The 15,603-nt window shown below is 53.1% G+C and overlaps 1 protein-coding gene across 3 annotated transcripts in view; it reads left to right on the top strand.

Annotated features, from left to right (window-relative positions):
* The first annotated feature begins 3,136 nt into the window (after nt 1-3,136).
* Nucleotides 3,137-15,603, top strand: part of KMT2A (lysine methyltransferase 2A) — a 50,691-nt gene continuing 38,224 nt past the window's right edge. For 2 of the 3 annotated variants that reach the window (XM_080567811.1, XM_080567812.1), the window contains exons 1-2: nt 3,137-3,499; nt 15,523-15,592. In XM_080567811.1, the coding sequence (XP_080423937.1) occupies nt 3,155-3,499; nt 15,523-15,592 (415 nt within the window). In that variant the 5' untranslated portion in view covers nt 3,137-3,154. The remainder of the gene's footprint in view (nt 3,500-15,522; nt 15,593-15,603) is intronic. The other variant, XM_080567810.1, reaches the window with a different exon arrangement.

The following is a 15,603-nucleotide window of genomic DNA, read 5'->3' as shown; positions in this document are numbered from 1 at the left end:
GAACACAGATTTCAGATGCCACTGTCTGCTTGGCATCCCAGCAAGACTCCCAGCACACAGCACTTGCAAAGATGGGACCCCAACTCAGCGGCTGGGGGAGTGCCCTGAGGAAAGGGAACACGAGAGCCTTGGAGGGACGTGCTGATGTGCAGCACTGCTGCCACAGGCAGCCTCAGTCCTGCTCTGTGCTGGTGACAGGGTGCCAGCGGCAGAGTGCACGTGCCTGTCTGTGTCCCATCTGACAGCCCGGCGGTCTGGCAGGTAGAATTCATCACAGAGCAGGTAACTGCACCAGCCTGGGTGCTGCTGTCTGAAGGGAGGATGTGGAGGACCTCCCATTGCTTCCCGCTGCTCCCCACTCGAGTCTTGACCCAGAGTGGTACAAGGCAGCACAGGGGGGCCTGCAGAGAGCATGCCTCCCCGTCAGAAGGGCCGCAGTTCTCACTGCTGACAAAAAAGATGCATTGGCAGGAGACAGAGGCGTTTGAGATAGCTTTGAGCCAGCCAGCTGTGTGGCAAGCAGCTGCATAGCACAGGTCACAAGCTGAGGCAGCACAGGACCTATTCCACTTAGAGTCTAAGACACTCTGAGCCCTTTTTATGCAATGTTTGCCAGGCACTTCACGGCTGAAATCCTCACCACCTGTGACCAAGGTACCAGTCACCTCCACGTGACAGATGAGGAAGCAAAGGCTAAAAGAACTTGAGGGCTTCCATAGGTAAGTGCAGCAGGAGCTGGGCTTCCAATCTCCTGTCCAGGCTTCCTGCCGTGCTTTCATTTTCCCCTAAATGCCTGTTAGGAGACAGATGTTTATGCCTGGCACAGCCAAGCAGCCACGGGCCTGGTAGAGCAGATTTGTAGCTGGGAATTGCTGGGCATTCCTGTTACTGCCTTTGCTGCTAAGTACTTTACTGTTTTTCACTTACCTCACGAGGTGACACTCTTAGAGAGGGCTGAAGCCTGATGCCCTGGCTAAACAGTGAGCACATGTGTGAGCAGGGATGTCTTCTCCCTGCTCAGCAATACCTATGCACGTTCTAGTGGGTCTTATGTGTTCTAGAGTTGACTACTCTGCTTCAAGTAAGACACAGAAGCGTGGCTGTCCACAGGCACTCAGGAAGGTCTCCGTCTCTCCTTCCGGCGCTGACTGGAGGATTGCATGCACGTCTCTTCACGCTGAGCGCAGCTAGCACATGCCTGCTGGTTGGGGGACCCACACAGCTGCAGGCTCTTCTAGGCCCTCAGCATTCCCAGAGCTGGGCCGCTGGGGAAATGCCCTCTCCAGGAGGAACGGCACTGGCATGAGCGGCTACACAGCTCTCCTGCCTCCTGTCCCCCACTGCTCTGCTCTCAGTGTCCAGGTACGTTGCAGGGAAATGTGGTGAATCCCCAATGGGGCTGTACGCGATGGGTCTGACGTGTACAAGGAGCCTGTTACACAGATAGCGCACAATTAATGTGCACGAAGGGGCTCATTTCTTCTGCCTCTGAATGACAGCCCTGTGACCTGTCTATCACTGGTAATTCCGCATTTCCTATCCCCATAACCCATCGCCCATCAGAGAGCTGTAAGGGGAACCTGTTGGGCCTCTCGGTGGGGGCTGTAGCACACTCACTACTGAGTGACCAGTTAAATGTGGGATTAAAAGCATGACTGTGATCCGCAGGTTTCAGGCCCCAGCATAAAGGAGCCTACCTGAAAGCAAGTCTGCAAGATCCTACCCCACTCAAAGCCTGGCCTGCCTGTGCCACATCTTCCTACCCAATGTGTGCTGCTCTCTGCAGCTTGAAGGCACTCACACGCAGGCCGAATTTGACATGAGTGGGCCCTGTGATGCAGCTTGCACACCAGTGCCGGGCTGCAGGGGCTGTCAAACTCGCTTCATTTGGAACATCAGATCACACTTGACTAGTAAAGGATGAGAGGGCTTGGAAACACTCCAGTCCCTTTCACGCTCCCTAGAGAGACAGAACCTGTCTTATTTTAATAGATGTTTTTTTCTCCTCCCTGGAAGTCCTAATGAGAAACCACCCCGCTCGTGCTCCCACGGCAGCTCCCTAGCCGTGCACCAAGTGCGAAACAAACAGAAACTGTGTCTGCAACCCAAAGGGGCTGGAGGAGCTTCTCTGTTTTCTTTAGCGTGGCAGCTATTGTTTGTTTGCTTTCGTGATTTGCAAGCAGCCTGCGATTCCTCTCCTCCCTAGCCCTTCTCTTCCTTCGGCTGACAACGGAGCCTTAAAGGCAGCAGGTATTTCGCAGGGGTTTGTAACGACTGACGCTCGGTGTCCGCGGCGTCGTTTCCCCGGGGGAACAAAGCAGCCGCTCGACCCCGCTTTGCAGCGCGGCACACCGGGGAGGTGACCGCGGGGAGCCGCCCGCCCGCTGCCACCGCCGCGGGGACCCGGGAGCGGGGCGGCGGCAGGAGGTAGGCGCCGCGCGGGGCTCGGGGCCGGGCCGGGCCTGCTCGCACCTACCTGCGGCGCGGGGCCGGGGGGGGCCGGGGGCGCCCCTCGAGGGCCGGGGCCCGCAGCCCGGGGCCGGCCGCGGGAGGTGAGCCGGGCGCCGCCGCCCCCCCCCCCCCCCCCCCCCCCGGCCGGGCCGTGCCCCCGGGCCCGCCGCTCCGCGGGGCTCCCGCCCGCGCCTCGCCCTCGCTCGGCCCCGGGGCGGCCCCGCGCCCCGCATGCGGCCCGGCGCTATGCAGGGGGCTCGCGGGGCGCCGTACGCCTCGCGTATGCCCCATGCGCGGTCCCGGGCGCCGGCGGCCCGCGCCCTGGCTCGGCATCGCCGCCCGGGGTTTGCGGCCCGCCTGCGGCCGCCCCTCGCGGCAGCCGCGTTCCGGGGCCTGCGCGCGCGGAGCCCCGCGGCTGGATGGCGCCGCGCGTCACGGCGGGCGGCCGCGGCGGGCGCTGCGCTATGCAGGGCGGGGGGCCGCGCTGGGGGCCGCGCCCGGGACCCTGCATACCGCCCGGCGTTATGCCGGGCCGGCGCCGGCCGCGCACGGCTTAGGCGCGTGCCGGGGCGGCGGCGCGGCGGAGCCCCGCAACCTGCATGCGCGGCGCCGTTATGCAGGCCCCGCGCGGGCCGGCGGAGCGCTATGCAGGGCGCGGGGCGCGGCCCGGCCCCGCTCTCTGGCTCGTCGCCTCACAGTAAAGATGGCGCACAGCGGTCGGTGGCGCTTCCCTGCCCGGCCCGGCAGCGGCGGCTGGGGCCGCCGGGGGCTGGGGGGGTCCCGGCTGCGGGTGCCGGCCGTGCGCAGCCTGCGAGCCGCCGAGCCGGCGGCGGCGGCGGCGGCGGGCGACGGGGAGCGCGGCGGCCCGTGCTCCGGCGGGGCGGCGGGAAGCGGGGGAGGCGGGGCAGCGCCGGGCTCCGGCGGCTCCGGGGGCCCCGCGGCCGGGGTGGGACCCGGCTTCGACGCGGCGCTCCAGGTCTCGGCCGCCATCGGCATCAACCTGCGGCGGTTCCGCGCGGCCTGCGGGGCCGAGGCGGGCAGCGGAGAGGTGAGCGGGGCCGGCGGGAGGGAGGGCGCGGCGCGGCCCGGAGCGCGGGTCCCGCTCCGCCACATCCCCGCTCCGCCCCGGCGGGGGCACACCCCCTGCCCGCGCGGCCCCCGCCGGACACACCTACCGCTCCGCTCGGCTCCGCGCCGCTCCCCTCCGCGCCGCACAAAGGGCGCGCCCGGCCGCCGCCGTGTGCCCGCCGGGGGCGGCGGCGGGGGGCGCCGCGGGGAGCCGCGCGCGGCGGGCGGGCGGGCGGGGGGTGGGTGGGTGCCGGCCGCCCTCCGCCTCCGCGCCGCGCGGTCCCTCCCCGCGCACGCGACTTGCCGCCGGTGTCCTCCCCGCCGCCGCCGCCGCCTCCATTATCCGCCTGCCGCCGCCGCCTCGCCTGCGCCGGGCGCCGAGGCCGGGAGGGGGCCGAGCGCCGGCGGCCGCCCGAGGCGGGTGAGGGGGCGAGGGGCGCTCCCGGGACCGGCGGCGGGGCGGGGGCGAGGCGGGCCCGGCCTCGGCGAGCGGCGCCCGGGGCCCCGGGTGTCGCGCGGCACCTGCGGCGCCCCCCCGGAAGGATGCTCCGGGGGCTCCGCCTGCCGGGCGCGCCCCGGCCTCCAGCGGCAGCGGACGGAGCCGGGGGGGCCCGGGTGGGCGGCAGCCGTCGGGACCGGGGGCAGGCGCTGGGCCCAGGCGGAGAGGCGAGATGTCGCCAGCCGGCCCCTCCCGGGAGCCCCGCTGCCGGTGCCGCGGGCGCGGGCCCTCCCCGCGCTCCTCCTCGCCGCCCCCGGCCGCACCTGGCGGCGGAGGCAGGCTCCGGGCGGCAGGGCTGGGGGAGAGCAGCTCGGCTGCGAGAAGGAGCCGCGCGTTTTGTGGTGGCGGTGCTTTGGGTTTTTGGGTTTTCGGTTTTTGGTTTGTTTTTTTTTTTTTTTCTGAGCTGTTCTTCTTCCTGCCTTCGTTTTTTAAGCCTTTCTAAGGCAGCCAGAGCAAGAGTAACAACAGCCCACCTACTGACAGAGCAGGGAAGACATGATGGGGCTGTGTTACCTACTGCGCGCTGCAGCGTTCTTTGCCAGTGCTTCGTGTTTTGCATCGCTCGCTAGCTGTGTCCTTGCTCTGGCAGGAAGATTCTCCAGCTCCTTTGTAAAGGGAGTGGGGTTTTGTTTTTGAAACGCTCGTTCTGTCTCTGGTTTAAAGGCAGACTGTCAGGTGCAGAGCGTTCAAATCTGTGTTTTGTGTACCTTTTGCCCTTTTAAAAAGCAGTTGTCTTGCTTTTTCATTGCTGATAATATTGGACGCTATTAAAGCACATACAAGAATATGGTTTACTTCTGGGCTTGTTTTCGGTGGTTTTTGGTAGGTAACGTGAAGCGGAGCTCAGCTGAACTAAAGCAGCTCTGAGCTGCAGAGTTCCTGGTCCAGCGGCAGCGATGCTTGGAGGGGGCTGGATTTACAAACTTAGAGCTGATCTGGAAACGCTGCTAACCTAGTAAACACGGCGATTGTAGCTTTAACTCGGACTGCCTGCTAGCATCCATTGTATTTAATACAAACACCTTAAAGGTAGCTGTTTACTGTATTTGTAAACTTCTCTGCTTATAATAGACCGGGTTGAATGGAATTTATCTGTGTCCATTTGAAAGAAGTTAGTGTCTTGTGAGTGTTAGTTCAGTGGCAACAATGACTGAAATCTGGCTAACCTACCTGACCACCACAGAGTTAACAACTTGAACAGGTTGTTTTTGTCTTTTTTTTTTTGGGGGGGGGGGGGGGAGGGGGTGAGGTCAGCAACCTGTTGTTTCTTTTCTTTCCTTTTTTTTAGATGACACCAGATTATTATTTTCTTTTTTTTTTTTTGTTACTCCCACTGCGTTTGCCTTAAAGCATACCTTTGCATCTTAGAAGTCTAAGGCATCTTTGAAAAATCTGTGTCGGTTTCACTTTTAGGGCATCTTTGCTTCAAAATAGCTTAAATACGTTCTTGGCACTAGCAGCTAATGAAGAAAATGTCTCTTGGATCCTAAGATTTTTTTTTTTAGGTTTTCTATTTAGCTATTAAAACCTGTCAAATATTATATACAGTGGAAAATAAAATCTGTGGCTTGTTGTCTGTAGGTTGATGTTCATCTCACCACTCGTGAGCAGGGAAGGAGTAGACCCAGCATTCTTTTTCCTGCTGTGAAGTTGTGGTTTTCTAGTGTTGGGATGGAGCAGGAGCAGGTGCTCTTGAGCATTTGGGGTGTCTTGCAGCTTGGTTTGTCTAGTTGGCTCATTTTTCTCATTGCGGATACGAGGATGTTTCTTTCCTTCTCTGATGCTCTAGAAACAAAGTATTTAGCTGTGAAAAACCTAGTTCTCTTAGCTGTTGACTATGTGGGTTGGAGTCACAGTGAAGATTGCAGCACCATTGCTGGTCACCAGAAGTCCTCGGACAAGCTCTCCTCTCCTGCAGCACAAGTTTCCTAAGCGGTAGGAGCAGGGGATGTGCAAAGAGCTGCTGTACAGCTAGGGACTACGTGTGCGGGTGCCACCTGTAGTCTCTGAGGAGAGGGTGGCTGCATGTTTATGTTGAAATGGTGGAGGTCTGGTGCCTGCATGGTCCCTGACTTCGGACACAGCTGTCTCCTAATAGGGCACTTCCAGCAGTTCCCTACTTACTGCCACTTGTCGTGTCCCTTCGGGAGCTGCCTAATGACTGCACCGCTTACCTCCGCGAGGTGAGGGTCTTCCCTGAACTCGCCAGTCACAGCCTTCATCTGAGGTTGCATTCTGCAGCAGGAGTAAAGTCCTGATGAATAATTTGGGTTTAGTAACTCACGGCAGCCAAAGTAACGTGGAGGAAGCTGTGTTGTATTTTACATATATCTTCTGTCATGTTTTGGGGTGGTTGGTTTTTTTCCGAGTGGCATGTTGCGTTCTGGTCCTGCGTATCTGCTGAAATCGTGCATTAACGGAAAAATTTGGTATGATATAACAAAAAAGTAGAAGTCAAGAGCAAGTATTTTACTCAGTCTTTCTCTTGTCTCCTTGGACATTTTGTAGAACGTAGTGGACTTTATTTCTAATATAGAAGTATCTGAATTCGGGGATGTCACTGCATATCCCCCAGATTTTTGATGATTTTGTACGAATACTTCTGTTTTAGTTCAGTTTTTCACTGAGTTATCTTGAAACCAGCTAGCTTTAAGGGAGCAGCATTACGGTGTTTGACTTTGGCATAGCCGGAGTCGGCAGGGGGGATTTTTTGCTTAGTTAAACTATAACTGGTTGAAAACAGCGGCATTCGTAGAGCGTTATCCTTCTGCGTGATGGGAATGACACCCAAGTGATAAGGGGAATTTGATGGTGTTTTCTTGACTTGTCGTGTGGAATTTGTGACGAGGGAAGGTTGTGCAGTTGTTGTCTGTCTGCTGCGTCTGTCATTTTAGAGCTCCCTCCCCGTCCCGGAAGTCTCATTGGAGCTTTGGCTCATAAACGCTGTCGGCTGTCAGGTGTGCGGTGACACTTCCCTTCATAAACCTGCGCCAGTTCAAAAGTCAGCACTGAGCTGCAGAGCCTTGAGGTCTGAAGTGCAATACAGCAGCCCTGACAGTGTTCCTAGTAGCACTGCTGTGATTATACATGGACCATAATCTTTTATGAAGTCAGTGTTGGTCTTAGATGTTCACCGATGGCTGCCTTGTTTTGAAACCGCACCAGTTCCACGTGTTGGGAGGAGTGGCTTCTCTCTGCCTCAGTTACGCCGGAGCTGAGAGTACAGATTAGTTATTTTTCACGTGGGCATTAAAATTGTCTGCCTTGAAATTTTCTTTCCTAACTTAATGTTGAATGGTCACTGCAAAACTGCCTGGGTGTTTGAGCTGTGAGCGAAAGTGTGGAGTGCAGCCTGTTACTGGTAACATCATCGGTATGTATGGAGGAATAACAGTTCCTAGCTGTTGATGTGAAACAAAAGACACGGGATGAAGATTGTACAGATGTAGCCTGAGGGATGCCGGGTTCCTCGGTGCTTGCTTTCCTTTCTGAAGAGTTAGGAAGTCATTGTCAGAAGTGTGAAAATAAGAGCACACATTTTAGCCATCCTGTTTCCCAAATTCAGTCAGCGTTACCAAGTACTCATAACTCTCAGAGTATTGGTTTTGTGCAGTTTTTTGGAGAAGGGGAATTTGGGTTTCCCCATGAGAAGCTGTTTTTAATAAAGGTGGTGTCACTGCTCGCGGCGGCAGGTAAGGCAGCCTCAGACGGAGCAGCAACGCACACCGACCCCTTTGCTCCAGGGGCTTTTGGACGTCGCACTTCCTTTGACCGGAAAATTCACAGGGCAGATCCTTGCAGGATTATGTTGCACTGCCTTTTTTTATTATTATTATTTTTTATTGTAATAGGAGTGCCGTACTATAGATTTTACTGTATCAGATGTGGAGGAAATGGGAAAAAAAAAAAAAGTCTGGGTGTCTCTGAGTCAGTTGTTCATCTTTCAGCTTGCTTAACTGGCTTTGAAGTTCTTCCCTGGGGAGGCTGCGTCCTCCTGAGCTGTTCGGTGCACGGGAGGCAGTGCTGCTGGCGTCCACAAGCAGGCAGGTGCTCCTCTGCTGTGACCGCACGCGAGGGAACATGCCCACCGCAAGTTTTGCAGTTGTGATGTCAAAGCTTGCTGTTTGTACAGCTTTCGAGCAGCAAGAATTCCATGGAAAAAGGCACTGCCGTGTGTGAGGCAAGAAACTGCCTTGTCCTGAGAGGCAGGGAGGCATTTTGGTCAGGTTTCAGTTGTGCGTTGTTTCAATCAACAGAAACGTTGGAGGGAGGGGAGGTTCAGGTTGGAAGTGAGGAGACATTTCTGCTGAGGAGGAGCAGTCGGGCATGGGGACGGGCTGCCCAGGGAGTGGTGGAGTCACTGTCCATGGGGGTGTTCGAGGAGAGGTTGGACGTGGTGCCTGGGGACATGGCTTGGTGGTGACAGTGGTGGTAGGGGGTGGTTGGACCAGGTGATCCTGGAGGGCTTTTCCAACCATAATGATTCTGCAATTAAGGGACTTGGTTTTCTTGGTTCTGGTTGCAAACCAGCAAAAGTTTCCCACTTCAGCAGAGGAGTTTGCTTTCTCTTCTTGACCTGTCTTAGAGAGCACCCGAGTAAAATGCATGTGGCACCTACTGTAAGGCATCCTGATCTCCTCTTTAGGCCAAGGATTGGTTGGGAAAGGGCAGGCAAAGGGACTCGCCGGTGAGATGCTACACCTCGCTTCTCTGTTCAGCACTGGGGGCCACTGAGAGTGATGCTAGTGAAGGACGTGTGTTCTTGCAGATTGTTAAAGTGGGATGCTTCTTGGGCAGGTACATGCTTTGAGCTAGGTGGCCGTGCTGCATAAGCCTCTGAGGCTTTTCCGTTCGTGCGTTTTACTGTCAGCACTGAAGTTCGTTATGGTTCAGCCCCCAGGTCAGCCCTGTGCGCAGCAGCGAGTGAGTCCTTAGGCATCAAGTTAGAGATGCCGCAAAAGGAATCACGGAAGGCTAAACTTTTTTCCACTGCAACAAGCTCAGAAACATAGCCCAGCCTTTGAAATACTTGAATAATACTTCCATGCTTTGCTGGGTGGCACGCACTTCTTCAGAAGTAAAAGATGCGTTTGCTGTTGTTGAAGCTATTGGTGTATGTGGATGGGTGCAGCACCTGGAGCACAGCTCTGTGTGTGCAGCAGTAATCCCGAGTACCTCAGCCTCCTGCCTTGGTGTCTGGGCAGCGTGGTGAGTTATGTCTGCTTCTATTCAACAACAAGCTCGAGAATTCCTTCTCTCAGTTGTCCAAGTTCAGCTGAAGCATTGCTTTCTAAATGTTCATTGTGGAACCAAGAGAGAGGAAGGGATGTAGCTTGCCAAAAGCGGCGTGTTGCCAGCGCTCTGTTAGATGTGGTCCGGGAGGCTTTGGTCTCACTTTTCTCTCGCTGAGTGTAAGGTAGATTTTTCTAGGCAATGGTCTGTCTGACCCTCGGTGGTGGTAGTGGTACTGGAAGCTCACTGCAAGCAAAACAAGAGCGTTTCTCAGGCGCTTTGAAACGCGTTCCTGTTGTGAAACTGGAAATGAGAATTGTTCATATGGAGTACTGGGCGTAGAGGATAGCCTGAGCTGATGGAGCCGTGACTGTGGAATACGTGGTCTGCTTGTGTTTCGTTTGTGGGGTGGTGTAAGTTCGTCCTCTCTGCTGCTTGCAGTTCTGGCTAGATAGCAAGAGACGAGCTGTATCGTTACCCCCTAACTCTGGATATTCTTAGTTTCCTTCTAGCATGCTGGCGGTACTGATCCGTGTGCTCCTTAGCACTGTTAGAGTGGGGTGCTCGGCGCTTGAGCCCCATGCTTCTGCAATCAGCCGTGGGCTGGGGACGGGGGAGCTGCCGTTCTGCTGAGGGCACCGCTGCCGCCCAGTTAGCACGGTGTGCAGCATAGCTCTTCCCTGTTCTGGTCTGGAACACAGTCAAGCGTTTTACCTCGCGTTCAGGGCAGGTGTAGCTGCATCGGTGCTGTTCTGAGGCAAGGTCCCAGCTTAGCTCCCACATCATTCCCAGGCAGAGCTTCCAGATGTGGAATTAGTTAAAGAACGAAAGGCAGCTGGGCCCTCAGCCTAGCAAGTAGATAGCACTGAACCCAAATATCGTGCTGTCTGGTAGTGACGCTGCACCGCCAGTAATCGCTGGTGAAGCCTCTCCCTGAGTTACCAGAGGGTTCCACCTCCGACTAAAGCTCCGAGTGCCCCCGGTGCTTGTCCCAGGGGCTGCTGTCTGCTGACCTGCAAGGATGCTCGTTCCTCCCAGAGCAGCCCGGTAGGTGTTGTGCTGTAGTGACCGAGCAGGCTCCTGAGTGGTCTCCTAAAACCAGCTCTTCTCTTTCCAAGAAGCTGAGGTGCTGCATAACTGGGGCCAAAATCAAAAGGGTGAATGGGAAGAGGAGGAAAACATTGTTCAAATAACTGCTTTAAAATTAAATAAACCTTTGTGAGAGCCATTTGGGTCAGCTGCACTGCTGTTCGTAGAGTTTCTGACAGCTTTGGTGACGGTCCTCTGCAGCGTTACGAGTCCATAGTGCTTTGGGTCAGGCTGTTAGTCAGACACATCGGGACACCAGCACCTTCAGGACACTTGGGCATCTGGGGCTGGACTTTCCCCTGAGACCTTTAATCAGAAATTCTTTGGAAAGTAATTTCACTCAAGAGTGTTGTGGTAGATTGTGCTCAGATAGAGATTTGCTTGGGAGTTTTCTGTTCTTGCAGTAACTAGATGACTTCAAGAAAAGCCTTTGTTCGTCTGCTCGCAGCTCTGAGGTTTAGGCTGGTCTGGGTGGCTCGATGTTTGAGCGGGGATGGACGTGGGAGCTCTGCTGACCGCCAAGAGATCGCCCCTGCCTGCTCAGCGAGGTTTTGTGCCTTGCCCGAGAGGCGAGCCTTTCCTCCTCCCTTTATTTATAATCCCGAGTGACCTTTTGGTGTTGCATTATTCTTTCTCAGGTAAATGAGGTCATGTTCAAAACCATGATGGTTTTTAATCACTCTCCATCTGTCATGCTTGATAGCGACTTCTGAAAAACTGGAGTAACCGTTCCTGCTTTATTTGCCTCAGAAGTGAATTTTGACTTCTGACTGGGCGACTTAGCCTTGCACGTGCATGCTGGTGTTTCGTGGCCTTCTCAATCACTTCTCGTTCTGCGAAGTTACAAGGCCATCGTCCTAGGCTGTGAGAATTGCTGTGCTGAGGTCAGCGATACAGGCAGGAACATCACGGAACAAACCTGAATGACGTACGGGTCTTGCTGCTTCTGGTTGTAAATGAAGCCAAAGGATTATTTTTTTAATCCATTTATTTATCTATCTGTTTATCTATCCCATTGGAAAAGTAAGTTAGCAGGCAGAGTCATGGGATAGCCAGAGTTGGAGGGGACCCACAGCAGTGATCAGTTTGAGGATAACGCAGGTTCCACGTGTGGGTTTGGGCATACAACTGTCAAAAATAGAGCACACTCATTTAATAGCCTCAGACAAAATAATAGGATCCCAGATTTTTATTATTTTTTTAAAAGGCATTCATAGTAGCTACAGCAACTTAGAGGCAGATGCAGTTCAGGACTGTTGGACAGCTCTTCTATCTTACTTGCTTCATGGCCCCAGCCTCCAAATATTTGTAGAGAAATTGTCTCTTTCGTAGTTGGGTTGGTGAGAGCTTGGGCAGGGGTGGTAGTTTGTGTGAAACCTTGTGTGATCCACTTCTGGGGGACAGCAGGATTGGGGATTCGTTCTGCGGAAGTGCAGGAGTTGTGCGCGGTTCCTCTTTGCTGCTTTCCTCACTGGGCAGGTGTGGGGAAACCCTGAGCTGGGCCGGGCAGCAGGGCAGCGCATCTGGCCGAACTTCTGAGGGGTTGTGATCAAGTGCCTGGTTCTTTTCGTTAAGCTGGCAGTGAGGTGGAGGGGTGGCTGGAGTATTCGGAGAGCGCGTTGTGAGCTCTTGTCTCACTGCTCAGTGGCAGTGTTTTGTCCTGGACAGAGCCGTTACTGTGAAACACATCTCTGTCCTGCCCTGCTCTTACCTTTGAACATCCAGCTGCCATCTCACGACTTTAACTGCAGACTTGTTTTCTGTTCTGAGGTTTAACTGCTGGTAGTCAACACCTCTGCAACTTTGTTATTGTTAGGTTATTTTTAATTGCAAGCTTGTAAAAGTTTTGTGTAATGTAAGGTGGTGACAAACTTTCTTCCCATGTCAGGGTTCTAGTGCTACCACCCAGATCTGGTTTTTGCTCATCATCTTCATTTATTTATTTTTTCCACATTTTGTTAGGAAGAAAGCTCAGCTTACGCGGCCATGTTTACTGGTATCGCTAATTGTCATGCAAAATGGGCTACGATGAGACCTGAAGACAGACTTTTCCCTATGCTTTTAGTGTACAGAAACCTTAAGCAGAGGGGTTGCCTTCAGTGCTAGGAGCTGTGTCCCTCAGTGCTCCTTAACAGGCAGGGTCATACATGTCTTCATTAAAGCTGGTTTTATATAACGGCTTTTTCAAGTTTCAGTAGTGTTTTGTGTATGATCATGATGTGGTTTTCACTGTTCTTTAAAAGCTGCAAGTTTTAAGTGTCTAGAGACTGCATTTAATGTTAGAGGCATCTCTGTCTTTGCTGCCTGAGGTTTGCAATAGTTCACCAACAGCAAATGTGTCATACACACGGAGGTCAAGTGCCACTGACTGGTTTTGGAGTGAGGTATTATTTTAGTTTAAATTAAACTTGCCTCTCTCAGCAGCGATAGGCTCTAATTCAGTCTTGCAAAGTCTTTGCATCTGTTACTCTTCTGGGGAAAAAAAATATATATATACATGTATATATTGTATCGTGTATTTTAAATGGTCTGTTGGAAATGTGATTAGAGCATACCTTCTGCCTTTGCTGACTAGGTTGGAATTGTAGTGGTGAGGGGTCTGGTTCTGCAGAGGTGTGCTTTCCACCCTGCAGCACTGTGGATCTGGAACCACAGCTGCGAGCTGCCCGTTGCTCAGCACCATTCCTGTGCAGCCAATGAATGAAGCGTTGGGGGATGTTTAATTGGAGCTGGGAGACTTCAAACTGAATTGTTCTATGGAAAGAAATCATAGCTATCTTTTCCACCAAGTGGTCTATAGGATTAATTGTTATTGTTAGCCTTCCTCTCAGCAAGGAGATTCATTTTTTTAATTCAATTTAGCTCAGCAGTCCCCCTGTGAAGAGCATTCTCTGCTGCAGAGCCTGTAGCTGTCTGCGTGTTTCTCATACGTCCTCCCTAGCTCGAATGCGTATCTTTCTTAGTCCTTGAGGAGGCAGATAAGATTTCAGGTGAGCAGGATGCAAACAGATAAAATACAGAGAAGGTCAGGTAGGTGCACAGCGAGTGTTGCTGGCTGGGGGTGGGAGCGGATGATGTAGCAGTGATGTTGGCTTGAACTTGTTGACAGAAAGAGCGCTGCAGATAGTATGGAGCATCGCTTTTGTAATCTGTTGAAAAACAGGAGGACAAGGAAGAAATAATATAAAGATTTCATAGTGGGAGCAACAGTTAATTTAACAGATGTAAGAGGAAGAAAAGAAGGAAGATGAAACCCATCGCAAGTTCAGGAACCGGATGCTGATGGCTGAGCTCTGAAGGGAGAACAGTGTGGCATGGAGAGCAGGGACTGAATCAGGATTTCAGAGATCTGCAGCTCGGTCTGCTGGAACAGCACTGCTCTCAGGCAGCTCAGCACTGCCGTGCTGCACCTCCCTGTCCTGACGTCTGCAATTAGAGTTGAGGTATTTTTCACAGCTCTTGTTTAGGAGGCTGTTGCTTTAACAATCTCCTGCTTGTGGCATTGAATTCTGTTTTCCTGGGGGAAAGCGTGCTCATATACACAAAAGTAAGCGTTATTTGGCCTTTCTCCATACCTAAGATGCACTATACGTACGTTGTTGTGTCTTTGAAAACGCTGCAGGTACCGCTTTTTGGTAGTCTAATGGGGAAAAAATCGCTCGGGGTGAGTGGCTGTTCCCAGTACCCTTCTGAACCTCTCTGTGCACACGTAGCTTGTGGCTCTTCTGCCTGCCTTCTCTGTCTCGGTGCTGAGAACACTTCAGCCCGGTGTCTCGGCAAGCAGCATCCCCTCTGCCGGTGCCAGGGCCCGTTCCCCGGCAGCAGCCCCGCGCACACTGTTTACATCTCGCCGCGCGCCCACGTGCTCTGGGGAGCGGCGTGCAGGCGTGACGGCTCCGCAGTGCTGGGCGTGCGGCGTGGAGCATGCGCTTGGCAGCCTTTACCCACGGCTCCGAGCCGGCTCCGTTCTCAGCAATGTGTTACAGAGAACGTGCAGCCAGAGCTGTGGCACCTCCACGGCAGAGCAGAAAGCTACCTTCTAGCACGCAGCCAGGGCGTGCGGTGCTTTAAAGAAGCAAGCAACAAGTGGTGTATCCGTTCTCAAAGTAGAGAGGAAATTTAAGAGCAGAGAACGTAATTGCTTGAGGTGAAACTGCATTAGGAAACCTGGATCGGCGTGAAAACAGATTGTCGTAAATTTTGGTGGCCTGTCATGAGGATTTACACTTTTGCGTGCTCCCTGGAAAAAATGGCTTAATCTGAACAGAGCGCCCTTAACATCAAATCGGAGTATTGATTGGCTTTGCTATATCAAAAGTTGTCATTTCATAAATCGTCGTTTCAAAAATCAACGTTTTATAGCCTAAGTTTGTTTCCTAGTTGTGTTGCACCTTAGGTCAGTGTTACTTTGTCCATAACCTGCACCTTGTCTTCTTACGGCACTTGTTGTAGTGGTTTTATTCCTGAGTCTTCTAAATTTCTGTCATCTCTGTCAGGTTAAAAAAAAAATCTTTAAAATAGAAGGAAGAGGCCCCAAAACTGTACGCTTTCCTTGCAGAGGCTGTGAGCACTGCTGTTGGCTCTGTGGGAGCAGGGGCAAGGCCTCCTGCAGGGAGAGGCTGCCATCAGCACAGGGCTGCAGTGAGCAAAGGCCCTGCCGAACCTCCAGAGCACTTGGGCTTACTTAGAGACCTTGGCTGCTTCTGGGCCTCCGGTCTCTTCAATGAGTTTGGAAGAAGTTATTCTACAACGGTACTACAAAAATAAGCATGGAGATGTGTGCTGGTTTTTTGTTTGTTTAGCTGAAGTAGGTCCTTAGGGTATTTTGAACACTAGCCTATGGAGTGATCTGTTCTTGGTGGTTTGATATGAGCAGCAGATTTTGTACGTTAAAGGATTGTTTTCATAGATACTTGTCCTCTGTTTCCCCATAACTCCTTTTCATCGTTCTCTAGGTGTAAACTATAACTGTTTTGTTTATGTATACAAATACATATATATTTATATATATAAAAATAAAAGTGGTATTTCCTTTTTAGCAATTGTTTGCTTGAAGAACAAATGTGAGTACGTTACTTGGGGAGAGAAAATCTTCTAGAATCTCTTCATGCCTTGATAATAGTTAAGTTTGTTTAAATGTTAATATCCACATCTTCAAATTTCAATCTACTTTTTTGTTGCAGGATGAACAGTTCCTAGGTTTTGGTTCAGATGAAGAAGTCAAAGTACAAAGTCCCACCAGGTCCCCCACAGGTATGTGCATA

Source organism: Anser brachyrhynchus (genome assembly GCF_964034855.1).
Source record: "Anser brachyrhynchus genome assembly, chromosome: 25".
In the NCBI taxonomy this organism is placed as follows: domain Eukaryota; kingdom Metazoa; phylum Chordata; class Aves; order Anseriformes; family Anatidae; genus Anser; species Anser brachyrhynchus.
This window is presented reverse-complemented; position numbering and strand designations above follow the sequence as displayed.